The following is a 17,207-nucleotide window of genomic DNA, read 5'->3' as shown; positions in this document are numbered from 1 at the left end:
AGGCAAACAGGAACATGCAAACTCCCCACAGAACGTCCACATTGCGATTTTATCCAAAAGCTTCCTTCACTCACCACTCCACCAACACGCAGCCTGTGATTTTTAATCTACTCAAGAAAGAAACACACATAGTTTGCCAAAACACTTTGATTTATTCGTAAAATCTCCTGTTATTATTGAATGACAGTGTTTCTCAGAGATTAAAAGCTCATTTTGATCAAAAATAACACATCAATCTTTGGTGTCTCTCACATTTATTTTTTGCACTTTAAAAATACACAAGTTTTCCTTCTTTTTAAAATGTAAAAAATATAATCGTATTCAAAAGCCTGCAAATTAAAGCATGTAAAAAAAAAAAGAAATCAAGGTTTAGAGGAACTGTGGTGCTGAGTATCAAGTCATATATGGGTCACCAGATCCGATTCGATGGTTTGTCATCTTTATTTCTATGAGGTAGACCTCCCTAAATTTTTGGCACATCATTCACTGCTGGCAGGGTTACACCTACTGAGTATTAAAATCATCCTTTCTCAGTAAAAGCCAAAAAACTCTGCCTGAGTAGGATAATAATTCAGGTCGGAATTCAAAGTTCAGTGGACGGTTTCCTCGGTTTTGCCTCGTCCTCATTGCGCGGCACATGGAAGTCCACATATGGACACCATTTGCTGTTGAGACACACCAGTTTTTTCAGAGTGGCCGTCTTGACGATATTAAAGCCGGTTTCTCCTCCAAAGGTGCTGGGCTTCCAGTATTCAGGCGAGCAGATTGGGTTTCCAAGCAGGCCTTTCAGTGAAAAGGGAGCACCCATCTCCACCATGCTCTCTCCAAAAATGGCATTAGGACGGATTTTCTCTAGCATTATGCCTGGGTAAAACTCCAGGGCGTCTATGTCACCATAGAGCTCTTCTAAACCTCGGGCTATTTCAGTGTTGTCTGTTTGGAAACAGAAAAATGGCAGGAAATTACTGCAGTGGTTTCATTTAATTCTTGTGTTGCTATAAATGTAAAATAAAAAGAGTGATTTTCTGTTGCTGAACCAATTTTATGTACAGTTCGAAACTAGTCAAACACTGATTTCATTAGCTACTGGTGCGTTCATTTAATTGTATATAAACATTCATACAAGCACGAAACCCTCAAAATCCACTGATTCTCCAGCAATCTACATGAGGCAACTCAAATTACTCAACATACACTAAATGGTTGTACTGTAAAATTTCAGGCACACATTTAAGTTAGTTTAAATAATTTTTTCATCCAGCACTATCAGCTGAATATTTCTGCTGCTTTGGTTTATAATTTATATTTTTCTTGTCAAAAAGTGTATCCTGCCTCTCACTCAGCTGGGACTACTGCAAAAGGTTTTATTAAAGAAGTTTCAAAAGTGAGTATTTGCTTATATAACACTTTTCTACTCTAGTTGAGCACTATATCCTTTTATAAGCACTTTCTTCTAAAGTGTTTTTTATCTAACACCCACATTTACACTTCAGTGAATGCAGGTTTCTTTCCCAAGGACACTTTGGCATGCAAACTGGAGAGTGGAGCAGCCAGGGATCAAACAACCAACCTTCTAATTATTAGATGAGCTGCTCTACCTCCTGAAGTACAGCCACCCCAACTACTAAGTATCACAATAGAATCAAATTATCATTCTATATGGGATGTGTGAATTTACTGATCATATGTTCAACACAGGAAAAATAAATATATCTAGTAATGCTGTGTGAAAATGCAGACAGTGCCTTGAAAAGCACAGTCCAGTGCTGTTTACACATATGTGCTATGCTGCTGTGTGGTTGACGAAAATGCATGCATACAGTGGGGCAAAAAAGTATTTAGTCAGCCACCGATTGTGCAAGTTCCCCCACCTAAAATGATGACAGAGGTCAGTAATTTGCACCAGAGGTACACTTCAACTGTGAGAGACAGAATGTGAAAAAAAAATCCATGAATCCACATGGTAGGATTTGTAAAGAATTTATTCGTAAATCAGGGTGGAAAATAAGTATTTGGTCAATAACAAAAATACAACTCAATACTTTGTAACATAACCTTTGTTGGCAATAACAGAGGTCAAACGTTTACTATAGGTCTTTACCAGGTTTGCACACACAGTAGCTGGTATTTTGGCCCATTCCTCCATGCAGATCTTCTCGAGAGCAGTGATGTTTTGGGGCTGTCGCCGAGCAACACGGACTTTCAACTCCCGCCACAGATTTTCTATGGGGTTGAGGTCTGGAGACTGGCTAGGCCACTCCAGGACTTTCAAATGCTTCTTATGGAGCCACTCCTTTGTTGCCCGGGCGGTGTGTTTTGGATCATTGTCATGTTGGAAGACCCAGCCTCGTTTCATCTTCAAAGTTCTCACTGATGGAAGGAGGTTTTGGCTCAAAATCTCACGATACATGGCCCCATTCATTCTGTCCTTAACACGGATCAGTCGTCCTGTCCCCTTGGCAGAAAAACAGCCCCATAGCATGATGTTTCCACCCCCATGCTTCACAGTAGGTATGGTGTTCTTGGGATGCAACTCAGTATTCTTCGTCCTCCAAACACGACGAGTTGAGTTTATACCAAAAAGTTCTACTTTGGTTTCATCTGACCACATGACATTCTCCCAATCCTCTGCTGTATCATCCATGTGCTCTCTGGCAAACTTCAGACGGGCCTGGACATGCACTGGCTTCAGCAGCGGAACACATCTGGCACTGCGGGATTTGATTCCCTGCCGTTGTAGTGTGTTACTGATGGTGACCTTTGTTACTTTGGTCCCAGCTCTCTGCAGGTCATTCACCAGGTCCCCCCGTGTGGTTCTGGGATCTTTGCTCACCGTTCTCATGGTCATTTTGACCCCACGGGATGAGATCTTGCGTGGAGCCCCAGATCGAGGGAGATTATCAGTGGTCTTGTATGTCTTCCATTTTCTGATGATTGCTCCCACAGTTGATTTTTTCACACCAAGCTGCTTGCCTATTGTAGATTCACTCTTCCCAGTCTGGTGCAGGTCTACAATACTTTTCCTGGTGTCCTTCGAAAGCTCTTTGGTCTTGGCCATGGCGGAGTTTGGAGTCTGACTGTTTGAGGCTGTGGACAGGAGTCTTTTATACAGATGATGAGTTCAAACAGGTGCCATTCATACAGGTAACGAGTGGGGGACAGAAAAGCTTCTTACAGAAGACGTTACAGGTCTGTGAGAGCCAGAGATTTTCCTTGTTTGAGGTGACCAAATACTTATTTTCCACCCTAATTTACGAATAAATTCTTTACAAATCCTACCATGTGGATTCATGGATTTTTTTTTTTTCACATTCTGTCTCTCACAGTTGAAGTGTACCTCTGGTGCAAATTACTGACCTCTGTCATCATTTTAAGTGGGGGAACTTGCACAATCGGTGGCTGACTAAATACTTTTTTGCCCCACTGTATATTGCATTTTGTGTCACATATGTGTAATGAGTAACAAAGGGGGCATGCATGTGTTCATATTTCTTTAACTTACCAGTTAATTCACCAAAGGACGTGTAAGGCTTCAGGTTAAACCTCTTCCTATATTCATTGAAAGGCTGCACACGTGTAGCTCTGGATTCTCTGATGACCATTTCTGCAACTTTAAGCACCACTTGATGAGAGTTGTGACCTCCTCCTATCTAAAAGTGTGAATATAAGCCACAAAAATGTTTTTTCATGAGCAGTGAGTGACAAACTCTGCTGTTCCATGACAGCTTGCAACACATTCTCAGCCTTGCAACACACAGAAGTACTATACCACTTTGCATTAATCTAATGCTGCTAAAAGACATAACTTGATAGCATTATCACTAATCTCAATTTAGGAAGTAATTGAGAGTTATGAAATGTAGACGTTCAGTGTTTGTGAAAATGTATTGCACTGCATCATCTGTCATAAGTAGCTGCAGTTTCATAACACAGTGAGAACCGATGATTATTGTGATTTATCTTTATTTATAAAACGATAAAGTGTATGAGGCTGATGGTGCTGCTTTCTGTTAACTGATTGACAGCAGCAATGATAAAAATATACATGACCCGTTTCCCGTTTTCTGACTTCTATAATTCTGTTACCTGTCCTGCAATCTGTCGAGAGAATGCATCCACCAGCCTTTCCACCCCGTAATGCATCAGGAGGGAGGTGTTGTATAAAAACTGAGAGTATGGTATTTCTTCTCCCTCTATGACAATGCTGTCGGGCATCAGAGGGTGCCAGTGGTACAGGTGGCAGAACTCCAGGGCGATTCGATTGCTGTACTGGAAACGTGTATTGAAGAGCAGCTCTGGGTCAAACTTCAAGTCCAGCATGTAGCCACTCAGGTGCTGCACATACTCTTCTATTATAATGTTGATGATCTCACCTGAGGGAGAAATACAAAAATTAGCTTAGATTTGTGGAAAAATAATATTATTTATCTTCATGTTTAGTAATTAACGAAACACTGAAACAGTGAACAGTGTCAAATTCATAAGTGGTTTGTTGGTGAATAAATGGCGTCTTCTTGTGGTTTGAACAACAAAACAGTGATCGGCAGACACATCAAACAAAGCCAGAAAAAGAACAGCAACCGTGCACATGTAGTGATCGTGGCATCACCTTCTCAAAGCAGAGCACAAACCTTTAAATTTACAACCTCAAACTTCAAATCTCACAGCTCTAAGGCTGAAGCACTGCCATAAACAGGACACAGCAAATGACTTTAATAAACATTAAAATAACTCTTAGACCTGCCTTTTGTTGTATACTGAGAGTATATGGACATTTTTCTGATTTATGCCTCAGAATTGAATCAGAAAACACCCAAGCTCATATGTGGCCTTTTATCTTAATATATGTGTATCATATGAAAAATGTACTGGCCAAGAGCCTGAAATATGTTTTGTGCTGAGTAACTGTTTTGGTGTGTGGCCCTTTCACTCAAGTAAAATCATAATCCTGCTCAGGTGATAAAATTGATGACACAATAATATTTATATACATAATTTAAGGTATAAATTAGGTTTGACTTAACATTTTGACTTAATGTAGACAAGTGATAATTACTTTGCATAGTCCCTAAAATGACAAGCTAAAATATAACCTTTCATTCAAGTGCTTCATCCAGGCTGTACAGAATTGCATACTATTCAACTGATTCAATCATATTCAAGCAGAGCCATTTAGGACATTTAGCTATGAATGTCTGCAGAAAACTTCATATCAGTCTGTTTTACCAGCAGCGGTTCAACAATAGTCACAAACTGTAGCCAATTACCGCTGTAGCCAAAAAGGAAACAAAAAAACAAAAGATATCAACTCACAGACAAGTAGCTGATAAAGATGTACAAAAAGTGAAAAGACTAGTGTTTTGAATTTACTGTGTTTCACTTACTTTGTGTGTTTCAATCATTCTCTGATTAAATATTTACTTTTACTCACCAATAATGATGAGTCTGGCTGTCTGGAAAAGCTGCTCATCATCCCAGGTGGGATGTTCTGCCTTTAGGATGTCACAGACTCTGTTATGTTCCCGCAGCCATATGGTGGCATACATGGTTAGACCCGGCAGAATGCCAAATACCTCCTGACCGATGGCCAGACGCTTGTCTGCTGGGATGTTTTCAGGATACACCATGTGCACTGGGACCTCAGACACTGTAGGAGGGTACACCTCACCATTTACCAGCTGTGGGTGGAAGAAGAGTTAATTCCAGTGATTTCTTTACTATATTTACCGACTATATTATAGAAATTAACATATACTAGTGGAATTCATGTAAAATAAAATTAAAAAACAAAAACAAAAATCTGATGGACTATATTTGTAAAGCAACAACATCAAGCTGTTAGATGAAGATGGGTAAAATAAAGAGGCTTCTTAAACTGTTCTGAAGACATGCTGATAAGGTGGCAGTGAAAAAATGGTCACCGATTGAAATTTTGTTTTAACCACTTACCACAGGCATCTAGAAAATCCAACACGATGTTCTCACAAGTTAACATGCTAAAGGAAGTGCAAGCAATCTATATCTGACTCAGTGAACATATACAACACAGAGCTCTGGAGAGTTTTCTTAAAGATGAGGAGGTAAATTTGAATGTAGTATGTTACCCGTATTAGGTACCAACCCTTACAAGATATTGCTGAAACTTACAGGTATTACTTTTTTAAACATTTTACTTGAAAAATAAATATGACTGACTGGAGTTAATAAGTTCAGCATTTGGAAGAAATTTTTTGCTTGTCTGGTACATTAGATCAGATTAACCTCCAAGACTGTCGGTGGTCATGGTTCTCACGGTGACAGTGTAAATCTCATCTGTGATGTTATGCTCACTCTAACCACCTAAATTCAAAAGTGTAAGACTCAAAACCCAATGTCTAATTTTCTAACATATAAGGCTGACAGATTTTCACCTTAAAAAGGACGAGACTCAGAAATCTAAAAAATGTCTGAAAGACCTAAAGACATAAAAAGATAAAGCTTGACATGTTAGACAGCTCAGCTAATTTAGGTTAGGCCAACATTTCGGTTATATTGCCATCTTGTTGCTGTGGCATGGTCTTGATAGCACTTATAATTTTTCTGCTTTTTCATGTGGGTGAAGAAATTTTCTTTAAAAAAAATACACGTGTATGTGTGGACAAAGCTTCATTTTCTGGTGAGAACACCAAGTGAGCATTATATTCCTCATGCTTTCTGAAGGTCATTATCCTTAAAAATCTGAGGAAACTGGGCAAGTGGAAAACAGAAGAAGTGTCAGGCTCAAAAAACAAAAGTCATGTCCTTTAAAAACTAGGGGGAAAAAGAAAGGAAAAAAAATCCAACAAAGATCTAATACAGGACTATCCACTGTTTGCTGAAGCCTCATCAGAACTAGTCTCAGTGTGTGGCTGTCAAGAAGCCATTCTTAAAGGGAGGAAAGGCTGATCTATGCCAAACTGCCAAAGAACTGGACGGAATATCTGTGGCAACAGGTCGTATGGAGCAGTTACTGCTAATTAGAAGTTTTTGGTTCAAACCTTCGCCAATATGTATGGAGGAGGTCAGATGAGAAATACAACAAGTATCTACACCCCTCTGTAAAGCATGGTGGATGCTCCTTCATGGTCTGGGGCTCAACCAGTGGTTTTGGAGATTTCATGAAAATTGATGAAACTATGAACACAGAGATGTTCCACAATATGGAAACAATGGTATTCCTGTTCAAGTATTATTGGAAGTTAATTAAAAAACTAAACTAAATAGGTTTTTGTTTTCATTCAAGTTTTTAAAAAAATCTTTTTTCTAAATGAAATTAAGTATTTAACTGTGAGTATATAACTATGAATGTATATGACAGTGTTTACAGGTTTGTAGATAGGTGTATGCGTTTAGCTAGTCATACTAATTATGTATGCAAGAAAGCTCAAGCACTTTCTTTTTTCTCTCTAACTTTTTATAAGGTTCTCCCTTTAGTGTTTATATGCAGCTATGTCAGACACACCTGATACTTCAGCTTTCCATCTTTATGAAGCCGAAGTTGATGTTGTCTCACAAGATCTTCTCCATAGATGTTGCTTGCGTCTACCTGTGTGGGTAAAAGAAAAAGAAAGAGGAAAAAAGGCTTACATTTGGTGTAATGAAATGATGTACAACACACATCTTTGTTATGTAGAATGTCAGAAACTCACACCATGCCCCAAACCCTTGGTGAAGCCCCCCTGAACTTTATGGTCTGTCTTGAAGAACTGGTGCGTGAAGTGTTGAGCCATAAAAGCAAACATCAAATTGGTTCCCTGAGGATTTGGCCTAAACTTCTGTCTCTTGAAAAACCTCTCAACTAAGACTTTGGCATCAGGAAGAACAGGTTTACCTGCAGAGAAAGAAACTCTTGAAGCTTTCCACAGAAACACAGTTATGTCTCTTTAGCTGTGTAGGTCTCACCTTTAGCACCCATAGGCAAAGGGCAGTCTTCAGGTATAGGAGGAAGGATCCGAGTGTAGTAGGAGATATTAGAGTAGGACTCCCAGTTAATGTATCCATATTTGGTATTGTAGGTGGGAGGGCTTGGAATAAGGTCACTCCTGACTTTAGGAATAAATGTCAAAGTCATAGGTAAAATGTCTTTATTAGATACATAAATTTAGCTTTATGAACTCTTCTTATATCTTGCAGGCTTTGTTATTTGCAGCTGTTTATCTGGAAATAGGAAATTGTCAAATCCCTATAACGTGAATTTTGAATGAGTTTTATGTGTCATGAGATTTTCTGGGACCTTCTCATTGGTAAAGGAATTATCTAAACATTTTATAGTCTGCTGACTGAGTAACTCATTTAAGAACGTTTATTTCACCTACCTGTCAACACTAATCTCATGAAGGTGTCTCGTAGGAAAGAGTTGTTTATCAGGCTCCAAAACCACGGGAAGTGAGTAAGGATGAAGTGAGTCACGGAAGGACTGGGTTTCAGCATGAGTCGAATTCTGGTCCAAAACTCCGCTACGCATAAAAAAATAAAAGTAAAAATAAAAAAAAACAAAAACAAAACTGTTTTTCATCCTTTAAATGCCAATTGTAAGCCATTTATAAATATATCACTAATGCCTGTATTAATGGGAAACAAATAAATGTATATGTATAACTTTTGTAACATTCGTTTTCTTTATTCATCACATGTAGCAGGTTTAGCCAAAAATCTATCTCTAAAACAACTTTCATAAAATCTAAGCAATGGGGTTGACATTTTGAAAATTGATGTTTCCGAATGTGACACATGCATGCCAACTAAAAACGTTGATAAATATCAGTAAGAATCGCTTAACAAACAGGTTTTGCATTTTGTTTCTTTCAGTGACTCTGACTTCCTCCCTTCACACAAAACCTAAACCTACTCATCTCAACCAAAAACAAATATTGAGAAGATGGTTTCTAAATGCAAAACATCAGCTCTTTTATCTAGTTACTCATGAGTGTTTCCTTTTGACTTATCTATCATAGCTGTGCACAGATAGGATTATCTAAACAAAACTAAGATAAAGGGTTAGCTGTGTACTCCAGATCAACTTGCTCAGTTTGTAAAAAAAATGTTGTACTCACGAATAGTGCAGTTGTCTCCATAAAAGCCAGTGCGAGTGCAGTCACATTTGAAACTGTCTGTACCAAATCGCACACACACTCCTGCATGTTGACAAGGGTAGTAGCAACAGGGATTCACTGCAAACAAGAAAAAAAATCAATGAATAACTTGAAATAAAAAAAAAAAAAAGCTAAGCTAAATGATTCGTGGGGTGAGAGTGTGAGGGATACTTGGCTTATTAACATGAGGATATCTACAGTGGGGCAAAAAAGTATTTAGTCAGCCACCGATTGTGCAAGTTCCCCCACTTAAAATGATGACAGAGGTCAGTAATTTGCACCAGAGGTACACTTCAACTGTGAGAGACAGAATGTGAAAAAAAAAATCCATGAATTCACATGGTAGGATTTGTAAAGAATTTATTCGTAAATTAGGGTGGAAAATAAGTATTTGGTCACCTCAAACAAGGAAAATCTCTGGCTCTCACAGACCTGTAACGTCTTCTGTAAGAAGCTTTTCTGTCCCCCACTCGTTACCTGTATGAATGGCACCTGTTTGAACTCATCATCTGTATAAAAGACACCTGTCCACAGCCTCAAACAGTCAGACTCCAAACTCCGCCATGGCCAAGACCAAAGAGCTTTCGAAGGACACCAGGAAAAGTATTGTAGACCTGCACCAGACTGGGAAGAGTGAATCTACAATAGGCAAGCAGCTTGGTGTGAAAAAATCAACTGTGGGAGCAATCATCAGAAAATGGAAGACATACAAGACCACTGATAATCTCCCTCGATCTGGGGCTCCACGCAAGATCTCATCCCGTGGGGTCAAAATGATCATGAGAACGGTGAGCAAAGATCCCAGAACCACACGGGGGGACCTGGTGAATGACCTGCAGAGAGCTGGGACCAAAGTAACAAAGGTCACCATCAGTAACACACTACAACGGCAGGGAATCAAATCCCGCAGTGCCAGACGTGTTCTGCTGCTGAAGCCAGTGCATGTCCAGGCCCGTCTGAAGTTTGCCAGAGAGCACATGGATGATACAGCAGAGGATTGGGAGAATGTCATGTGGTCAGATGAAACCAAAGCAGAACTTTTTGGTATAAACTCAACTCGTCGTGTTTGGAGGAAGAAGAATACTGAGTTGCATCACAAGAACACCATACCTACTGTGAAGCATGGGGGTGGAAACATCATGCTATGGGGCTGTTTTTCTGCCAAGGGGACAGGACGACTGATCCGTGTTAAGGACAGAATGAATGGGGCCATGTATCGTGAGATTTTGAGCCAAAACCTCCTTCCATCAGTGAGAGCTTTGAAGATGAAACGAGGCTGGGTCTTCCAACATGACAATGATCCAAAACACACCTTCCTTCCCTCCCCATCTCCAGCTGCCTCCCTCTTCCCGCTCCACCACAACCACCCACACATGCAGGGCCTTGGAGTAGGGGTATGTCACCAGGGTGCAGAGGAGGCTACCCCCCCTCTGTCCCCTTCTGGCTGCCTCTGCCTCAATTTTATCCCACAACTTAGACATTCACATTACTCACACTCTCATTACACATACATATAGGATCTTGGGGGTGGGCACGATACACGGAGTCCAAAGTACCATCAGGGTGTACACCCCACCCCTGGCATCGTTGCCCACCTCTCAATTTTAAATACACGTAGACATTGAGGGCTAGCAGGAGGGACCATGCGCTTACCTGCTGCTCTCTGGCAGGTAGCTCCATGCCCTCCTGGGTTTTAAATGCACCTTAGAACACACATGCATCAACATTACAATGAGCGGGTGGAGGGAGGTTTGGAGTCTTCTCTCACCCCCGTTCTCTGCGACCTGCTGGAGCAGGGGGGCTAGGAGGAGGAGTTGGCTGTCCGACTGCGGTCTGGAGTGTGGAGCCTTCCTGCTGCTGCGGAGTCGGGGCGGTCTGCCTCCCCCCACCGCAGGGAAAAGGGAAACACCACCTGGGTCTGGGTGCAGTTCCCCCCTCCAGGGGCGAGGGCACCTAGACCCGGTTTGTAGAGTACGCTTGGGGAGTGTGATCGTGTGTACAACGTCTCTTTATGTCTGTCTCCACGTTGGTTGAGTGTGGAGTAAGTGCATATGAGAGCATGAGGGTGGGAATGGATGTTTGTATCTGTGTGTGCCTGTATGTCTGTGTCTATATGTCAGGTTGGGTGTCAGGCGCCACCTCTCTGGGGACATCTCAGGCCCTCCAAGGTTTGGAGGCCTATCTCCCCCTACCACCACTTCCCCTGCCAGTGGCGGACCCCCTCAGACATCGGTGCGTTGGTGGTTCTTTGTGTCCGGGGATGGGCGTCCAGGTACACACCGGCTCACTCCTTGGCGGCCGCTTATCGGGGCCTGGAGCCTGGGGCTCGCTCGGGCCACTTCGGAGGTGGGGTGCCCCCGGCCTCTCGGCCTGGGGCTCGGTCACTCAGGCGCAGCTGGCTGCCGGCGGAGCTCACGGGCGCGTCACTGCAACTCCCCCTGGCTTCTGCTCCGCGGCTGCTGAGTGAGCCCTCATCTGGGACTCTCCTCAGCTCTTTCCAGGACAGTGGCGCAGCTGCCCCTCTGTTGGTCTTCCTTGGTCTCTTGTGTTCTGGGGGCCTCTGGATGTCTGGAGTTTTGATCTCCTCCACACCTGCTTCACGCCCTGGAGGACGGGGCTGTGGCCCCCCCACACCCTCTAGCAGATCATTACATGAAGGAACCTTTTAAAAAAACAAAAAACAAGCGCGTCCATGCTCACAGGTGTACACACGGGTGATCACACCCACAAACTACACCCTTTTTGGCTCCTACCTCAAAGCACACTGTGTTCTGTTGATCTTATGTGCTGCACAATAATGTTTAACATTTAGTATTTACTGTCATATTCCCATATATCATTGTGATGTTGTTTATTCTATTACTCTTGTTCTCTTCTGCTTGCTTTCTTTTTTCTTTCTCAGCAGGTGATCCAGGTGATTGATATATGCATTTTTTTTCTCTGCCCGTTCTGTTGGTTTTTGTCTTTTGCCCTTTTCCCCCGTCCCTCTTCTCAGCTGTTTCTCTTTCCCTCTTTCTTTCTCCCCTTCTTTCCCCCAGTCAAGTCTGTCCCGTATTCAGTAAGTGAAAATAAAATAAACAATAAAAGGTGAATCAAATGGACCATTACGGCAAGGCTGGGATGGTCAGTTTGGTAAAGTAAATCCGTTGGGCATCTTTCTTTGCCTTTAGACAACAATTCTGATGGCAAAAGAGCCAAACGGGACAGGCCAAAAAAAAAAAAAAAAAAAAAAAAAAAATCAGAATAAAGCTGTCTGTCAGAGCTTTATTTGATGATGTGCCCACAGGGAGCCAAGAAGTGCAGTGTATGAGTACAGGCTGTAGCACCACACCAGGTGCACGTAGCTGTAATTATGTGTGAAGATTCCTTCAGGAATTTAATAACATGAATGAACAAACTATTGGCCTCTGGGCTTGATTACTGCTCCCCTCTGACAACTCAATTTTTAGAACACGACATTTTACGATGTAGAGTTAACACCTACATGTCACAGGCTGGGTCTCTGACCCAGCGCTCTGAGTTCATGTTTGTATTTGTCTCATTTTGTTATGTGATTTAGTTTGTGTTATTTCCTATCTGCCTTTAGTTTAGGCAGTTATTGTTCCTGGGTTTTCTATGTTTTGGGGTTTTGTATTTATTCATCACATATTAGGTCTGTTAAGTTGTGTTGTCATGTTTTAGTTTTAGTATTTCCTGTTTTATTCTGACAATGTCATGTGTTCTTTGTTTATTGTATTTAGCTTTCCTCTCCTGGTCCTGTCATTAGGTTTATGTCTGTCAGCTGTTTCCCCCATGTGTCTCCACCTCCCCTGATCACCTCATGTATGTATTTAAGCCCTTTGTTTTCTGCATGCCATTGTCAGGTCGTCTGCTCATCCATGTCTCATCCCCAGGTACCCATGTCAGTTCACTATGGTTAAGCTTTTTCATGTTTTGTTATTAGTTCACCCAGTTTAGGTTATTGTTTAGTTTTCACCGATGCCCGATTATTTTTACCCTCATTGCTAGCCTCAATAAACGGCTTGTTTTGTTTATCCACAAAAAAAAAAAAAAAAAAAAAAAAAAGAAGCATTTGAAAGTCCTGGAGTGGCCTAGCCAGTCTCCAGACCTCAACCCCATAGAAAATCTGTGGCGGAGTTGAAAGTCCGTGTTGCTCGGCGACAGCCCCAAAACATCACTGCTCTTGAGAAGATCTGCATGGAGGAATGGGCCAAAATACCAGCTACTGTGTGTGCAAACCTGGTAAAGACCTATAGTAAACGTTTGACCTCTGTTATTGCCAACAAAGGTTATGTTACACAGTATTGAGTTGTATTTTTGTTATTGACCAAATACTTATTTTCCACCCTGATTTACGAATAAATTCTTTACAAATCCTACCATGTGGATTCATGGATTTTTTTTTTCACATTCTGTCTCTCACAGTTGAAGTGTACCTCTGGTGCAAATTACTGACCTCTGTCATCATTTTAGGTGGGGGAACTTGCACAATCGGTGGCTGACTAAATACTTTTTTGCCCCACTGTATATGAAGCAACGGTTGACATTCAAACAATTAAATGCATATACAGTGTTGTGAAAGATAAAGTTTTTGCATGACTCTATACAGATGGGGAAAATTAAGTGCATTAAAAGGTAACAGTAAGATGCTACTAATTACTGTAATTACTTCACTGTAGAGTAAAAATACCACTGAAACTTACAAATAAACCAGCAATTAATATCAGGGTTGGTGCGTCTCAGATCTTAGTAGTGAGCAGTTTTGTACATGTACTGTAGGTATGTCTGTAGAAGCCATGGAGTTACAATATTTGGATGTTTTTTTATTACACTAAACAAAAGTCTTTAAATTACGGTTAATTAATTCTGAGAAACGGAACTAGACTTGAGCTTTATCTGCACCTACATTCAAATAGCTTCAGAAAACCCACTGAATATGATTTTAAAAGCCCATTTTAATTAGGCACAGACAGTGTGAAAGTGCAGGATGAATTCAAATACAGCTGCATTTGTGCTTGTTAATGTATGCATGTCTCACTAAGCTTTTCACAGTCCTTAAGCTAAACATTTGCTGAACTCACTTCCCCAAAAATGTAACCAGAGGCATACAGCAAAAGAACCAAAAACAAAACATCAGTGAATTGGGGTGTCCTAGGACAATTAATAAAGGACAGAGTTTGCATTTAGCTTTTAACATAGAAAACATCCCATGTATGAACTGTGAAACTAAAGTTTGACTTAATGGTTTCTAAGCATATAATGTCTACGAATAAACCCAGCAACCTCACTGTGACTTTAACGCTTGCTGTAATATCGCTTCCTCCCCCCCCTTCCTGCTTGCAGAAGTTCAATGAGATAATGTGACACTGAAGCATTTTTTCCTCATTAGTTGGAAATGAGTGGATAGTTAAGCATGTCTACCCTTGAATGAACAACAGATAGACTTAGGCGTATCAGTGTGACTTTGTCAAAAAAGTGTGAGGTGGCTCTACACTATTTTTAACAATAAAGTTATTAAAATACTTTAACAATTTACAAAAATACTGCACAGGAAGTATAACGCATTACTCCCGCATGAGTTTGGCAGCACAAAGAACTTCCCCTTAGGTCACAAGGAGGTTGTACCATGTAAATTCTAATGCTATGAGTTGTAAAAATCTACACAGTGGCAACAACATTAAATGTGCACACAATGATAGCGAAATGCGTTTTGTTAGTGCCATCGCTCTAAATGTCACCCTTTTCCCCAGTGTACTGGAGGAAAAAAGCAAGGTCTCCCCACGATCAATAAATTCATGTCCGAATAGTCAGTAATTTGCCCTGTGTACGTCTGTAAAGAAAATGCCCTTGTCTGAAACCAACAGGGGTCAACATTTGTGAGTTTAGGAAAAAGCCTTCTTTTCATCCCTCTGATCCAAAGTTGACCTAATTCATGATGGGTTATTAAATAATTCGTTTTTTCTTATGCATGGAAGCACATTCAAGATAAGAACATTTGGAGATTCCCTGTTTACTGTTGCTGACTATAGTAACTATGTTGCAAGAAGTTTAAATCTGTATGCCTTTGTTGACTTCCTTCCCAAATACCTTCCCTTATCTTGGCTTTCTAAACCATTTTTTCTTTCTTTCTTTGTGCAGAGTACCCTGCCAAATTTCACATGTGCATACAAAACCCTTCTCAACCATATATGAAACATACTAAACAGTGGAACTTAAAGCATTGTCAAGCTCTCAATAGTTCCTCCTGATCTGAAGCTCTCTCTGCACCCATCGTCTTCTGCTGTTGAATGAATGATGAATGAAAAAGGAAACAGATAATTTGCTAACCATCATGTGTGGGTAATGACTGTTACCATGCAACTGTGCTCTGCAGCACATCAATTAAAAGTCATGATAGAAGAATGGATGTTACTCAGAAATGCTGAGATACTTTCATAAATATTGTTTAATAAGCAAACCACTGGCAGAGAGAACACAATACGGGCAGCTTGAGATGTTTGTGAACAGCTGAAGTTTTGTGAGGTGTTACTTTCTGGCAGGAATACCAGGAGTATCAGTGCACTTTCCAATGTGAACTTTCCAGAGCCCTGCAGAGGAATGAATGGAAAAGCTAATTTTGGGTCCCTCAGGCCCCAGCTTTGACTCTTTATGTGCTAAATGTTTAATCAGCAAATATTAGAGTTGGTTTGGTGGTTGCTAATATGCTTGATTAACCTTCATGTAGAAAATGAACAGACTAACACAACAAGAAACGATATGGGAGAAATGATTGTTTACTGAAAATCAAAAGGTCATCAGGATAATCAATCATCATGTCCCATGTTGTAATTAAAGAAACTGCTTACCAACACTTGAGTCACCAGCACATGATGAACTCTCCAGCAGCAGCAACAGCAGCAGGGTGATGAACACCCAGATGAAGATGCTAAATGCTACAGAAGATAATAATAATAATGACACTGAGTTGATGTTTTAAAAACGAGCATTAAGTTTAGATAATTTTAGAACTTACCTTTCATGCTGAGCTAAATAAGAGTCTAAATGTTCTATTACAGTGTTATTCTGCTCTTTCTAATATGTTTGAGAAACAGAGATAGGCTGCTGTCTTCATAACGTGCCATTGAGACCATGCTGATGCAGCTTCACTGGCTTTATAATTAACTATCGGGAAATGGGCGGTAAAAAAGCATCCTCCACTTCCTCTATTTAGAATTTCATAGAAAACCCACAGTGTACCACTGGCTTCAAAGCTTTCTGATTGGACAGTCTTACACAGACTGGCAGAAATTCTAACTTCAAAAACTGAAATAGACCCTTTATATATATACATATGTGTGTGTATATATACACACACATATGTATATATATATACCGTTCAGATCAATGCCGTGAAACCAAACCGCTTTGAGAAAGTTTCAAGGTGTTATATCCCCACCTGCTGGTAAATTTTATTTAGCACCGCATTGTGTGAACTAACAGGGGACATTAGCTCTGTAAAATCAACGCATACTGTGTATACAACCTTAACACCCCATTACGTTTCATTTCAGTGACAATTATGATGCAAAACTGTAGTCAAGCCACCATTGTTTTTTTTAATTAGCATACACAATTATTTGCACTTCCTGTTGTATGTTCTGTAGTCTAATTGCACCTATCAAAAGATAAATACCCTGCTAGAATTTGACAGCAAAATAGTTTGTTTTGTTTTGTTTTTTCTAAAAACTTGAATTTGGGTGCATAGTTACTTTGTTAGCTGAAGCAACCCTAATCCTAACCCAGGATGTTTCACTCACTGAAGTATGACTAGGAAACAGTGGAGTCACAGGGGTGTAGTTTAAGATAAGATAAGATAAGATAAGATAGAACTTTATTAATCCCTCGGGTGGGTTCCTCTGGGAAATTCGACTTCCAAAAAGCACAGCAACGACCGAAGTTACAGTTACAGAATTGTTATATATATATATATATATATATATATATATATATATATATATATATATATATATATATATATATATATATATACACACACACACACACACACACACACACACACACACACACACACACACACACACACACACACACACACAC

General features: G+C 40.4%; 1 protein-coding gene across 1 annotated transcript; it reads right to left on the bottom strand.

Annotated features, from left to right (window-relative positions):
* Nucleotides 1–247: 247 nt before the first annotated feature.
* On the bottom strand, nt 248–16,218 carry ptgs1 (prostaglandin-endoperoxide synthase 1). Its single transcript, XM_080894542.1, has 11 exons — nt 16,123–16,218; nt 15,956–16,042; nt 9,072–9,188; nt 8,334–8,474; nt 7,921–8,064; nt 7,668–7,849; nt 7,481–7,564; nt 5,432–5,678; nt 4,087–4,373; nt 3,503–3,650; nt 248–933 (listed from the first exon to the last, which is right to left on the bottom strand). The coding sequence occupies exons 1-11, from the start codon at nt 16,127–16,129 to the stop codon at nt 584–586; spliced, it is 1,794 nt and encodes a 597-aa protein (XP_080750668.1). The 5' UTR covers nt 16,130–16,218; the 3' UTR covers nt 248–583.
* Between the last annotated feature and the right edge of the window lie 989 nt (nt 16,219–17,207).

The sequence above is a fragment of the Rhamphochromis sp. 'chilingali' genome (assembly GCF_963969265.1).
Source record: "Rhamphochromis sp. 'chilingali' genome assembly, chromosome: 10".
Taxonomy (NCBI): Eukaryota; Metazoa; Chordata; class Actinopteri; order Cichliformes; family Cichlidae; genus Rhamphochromis; species Rhamphochromis sp. 'chilingali'.
Note: the sequence above shows the minus strand (reverse complement) of the source record. Positions and strands in the feature narration are given on the sequence as shown.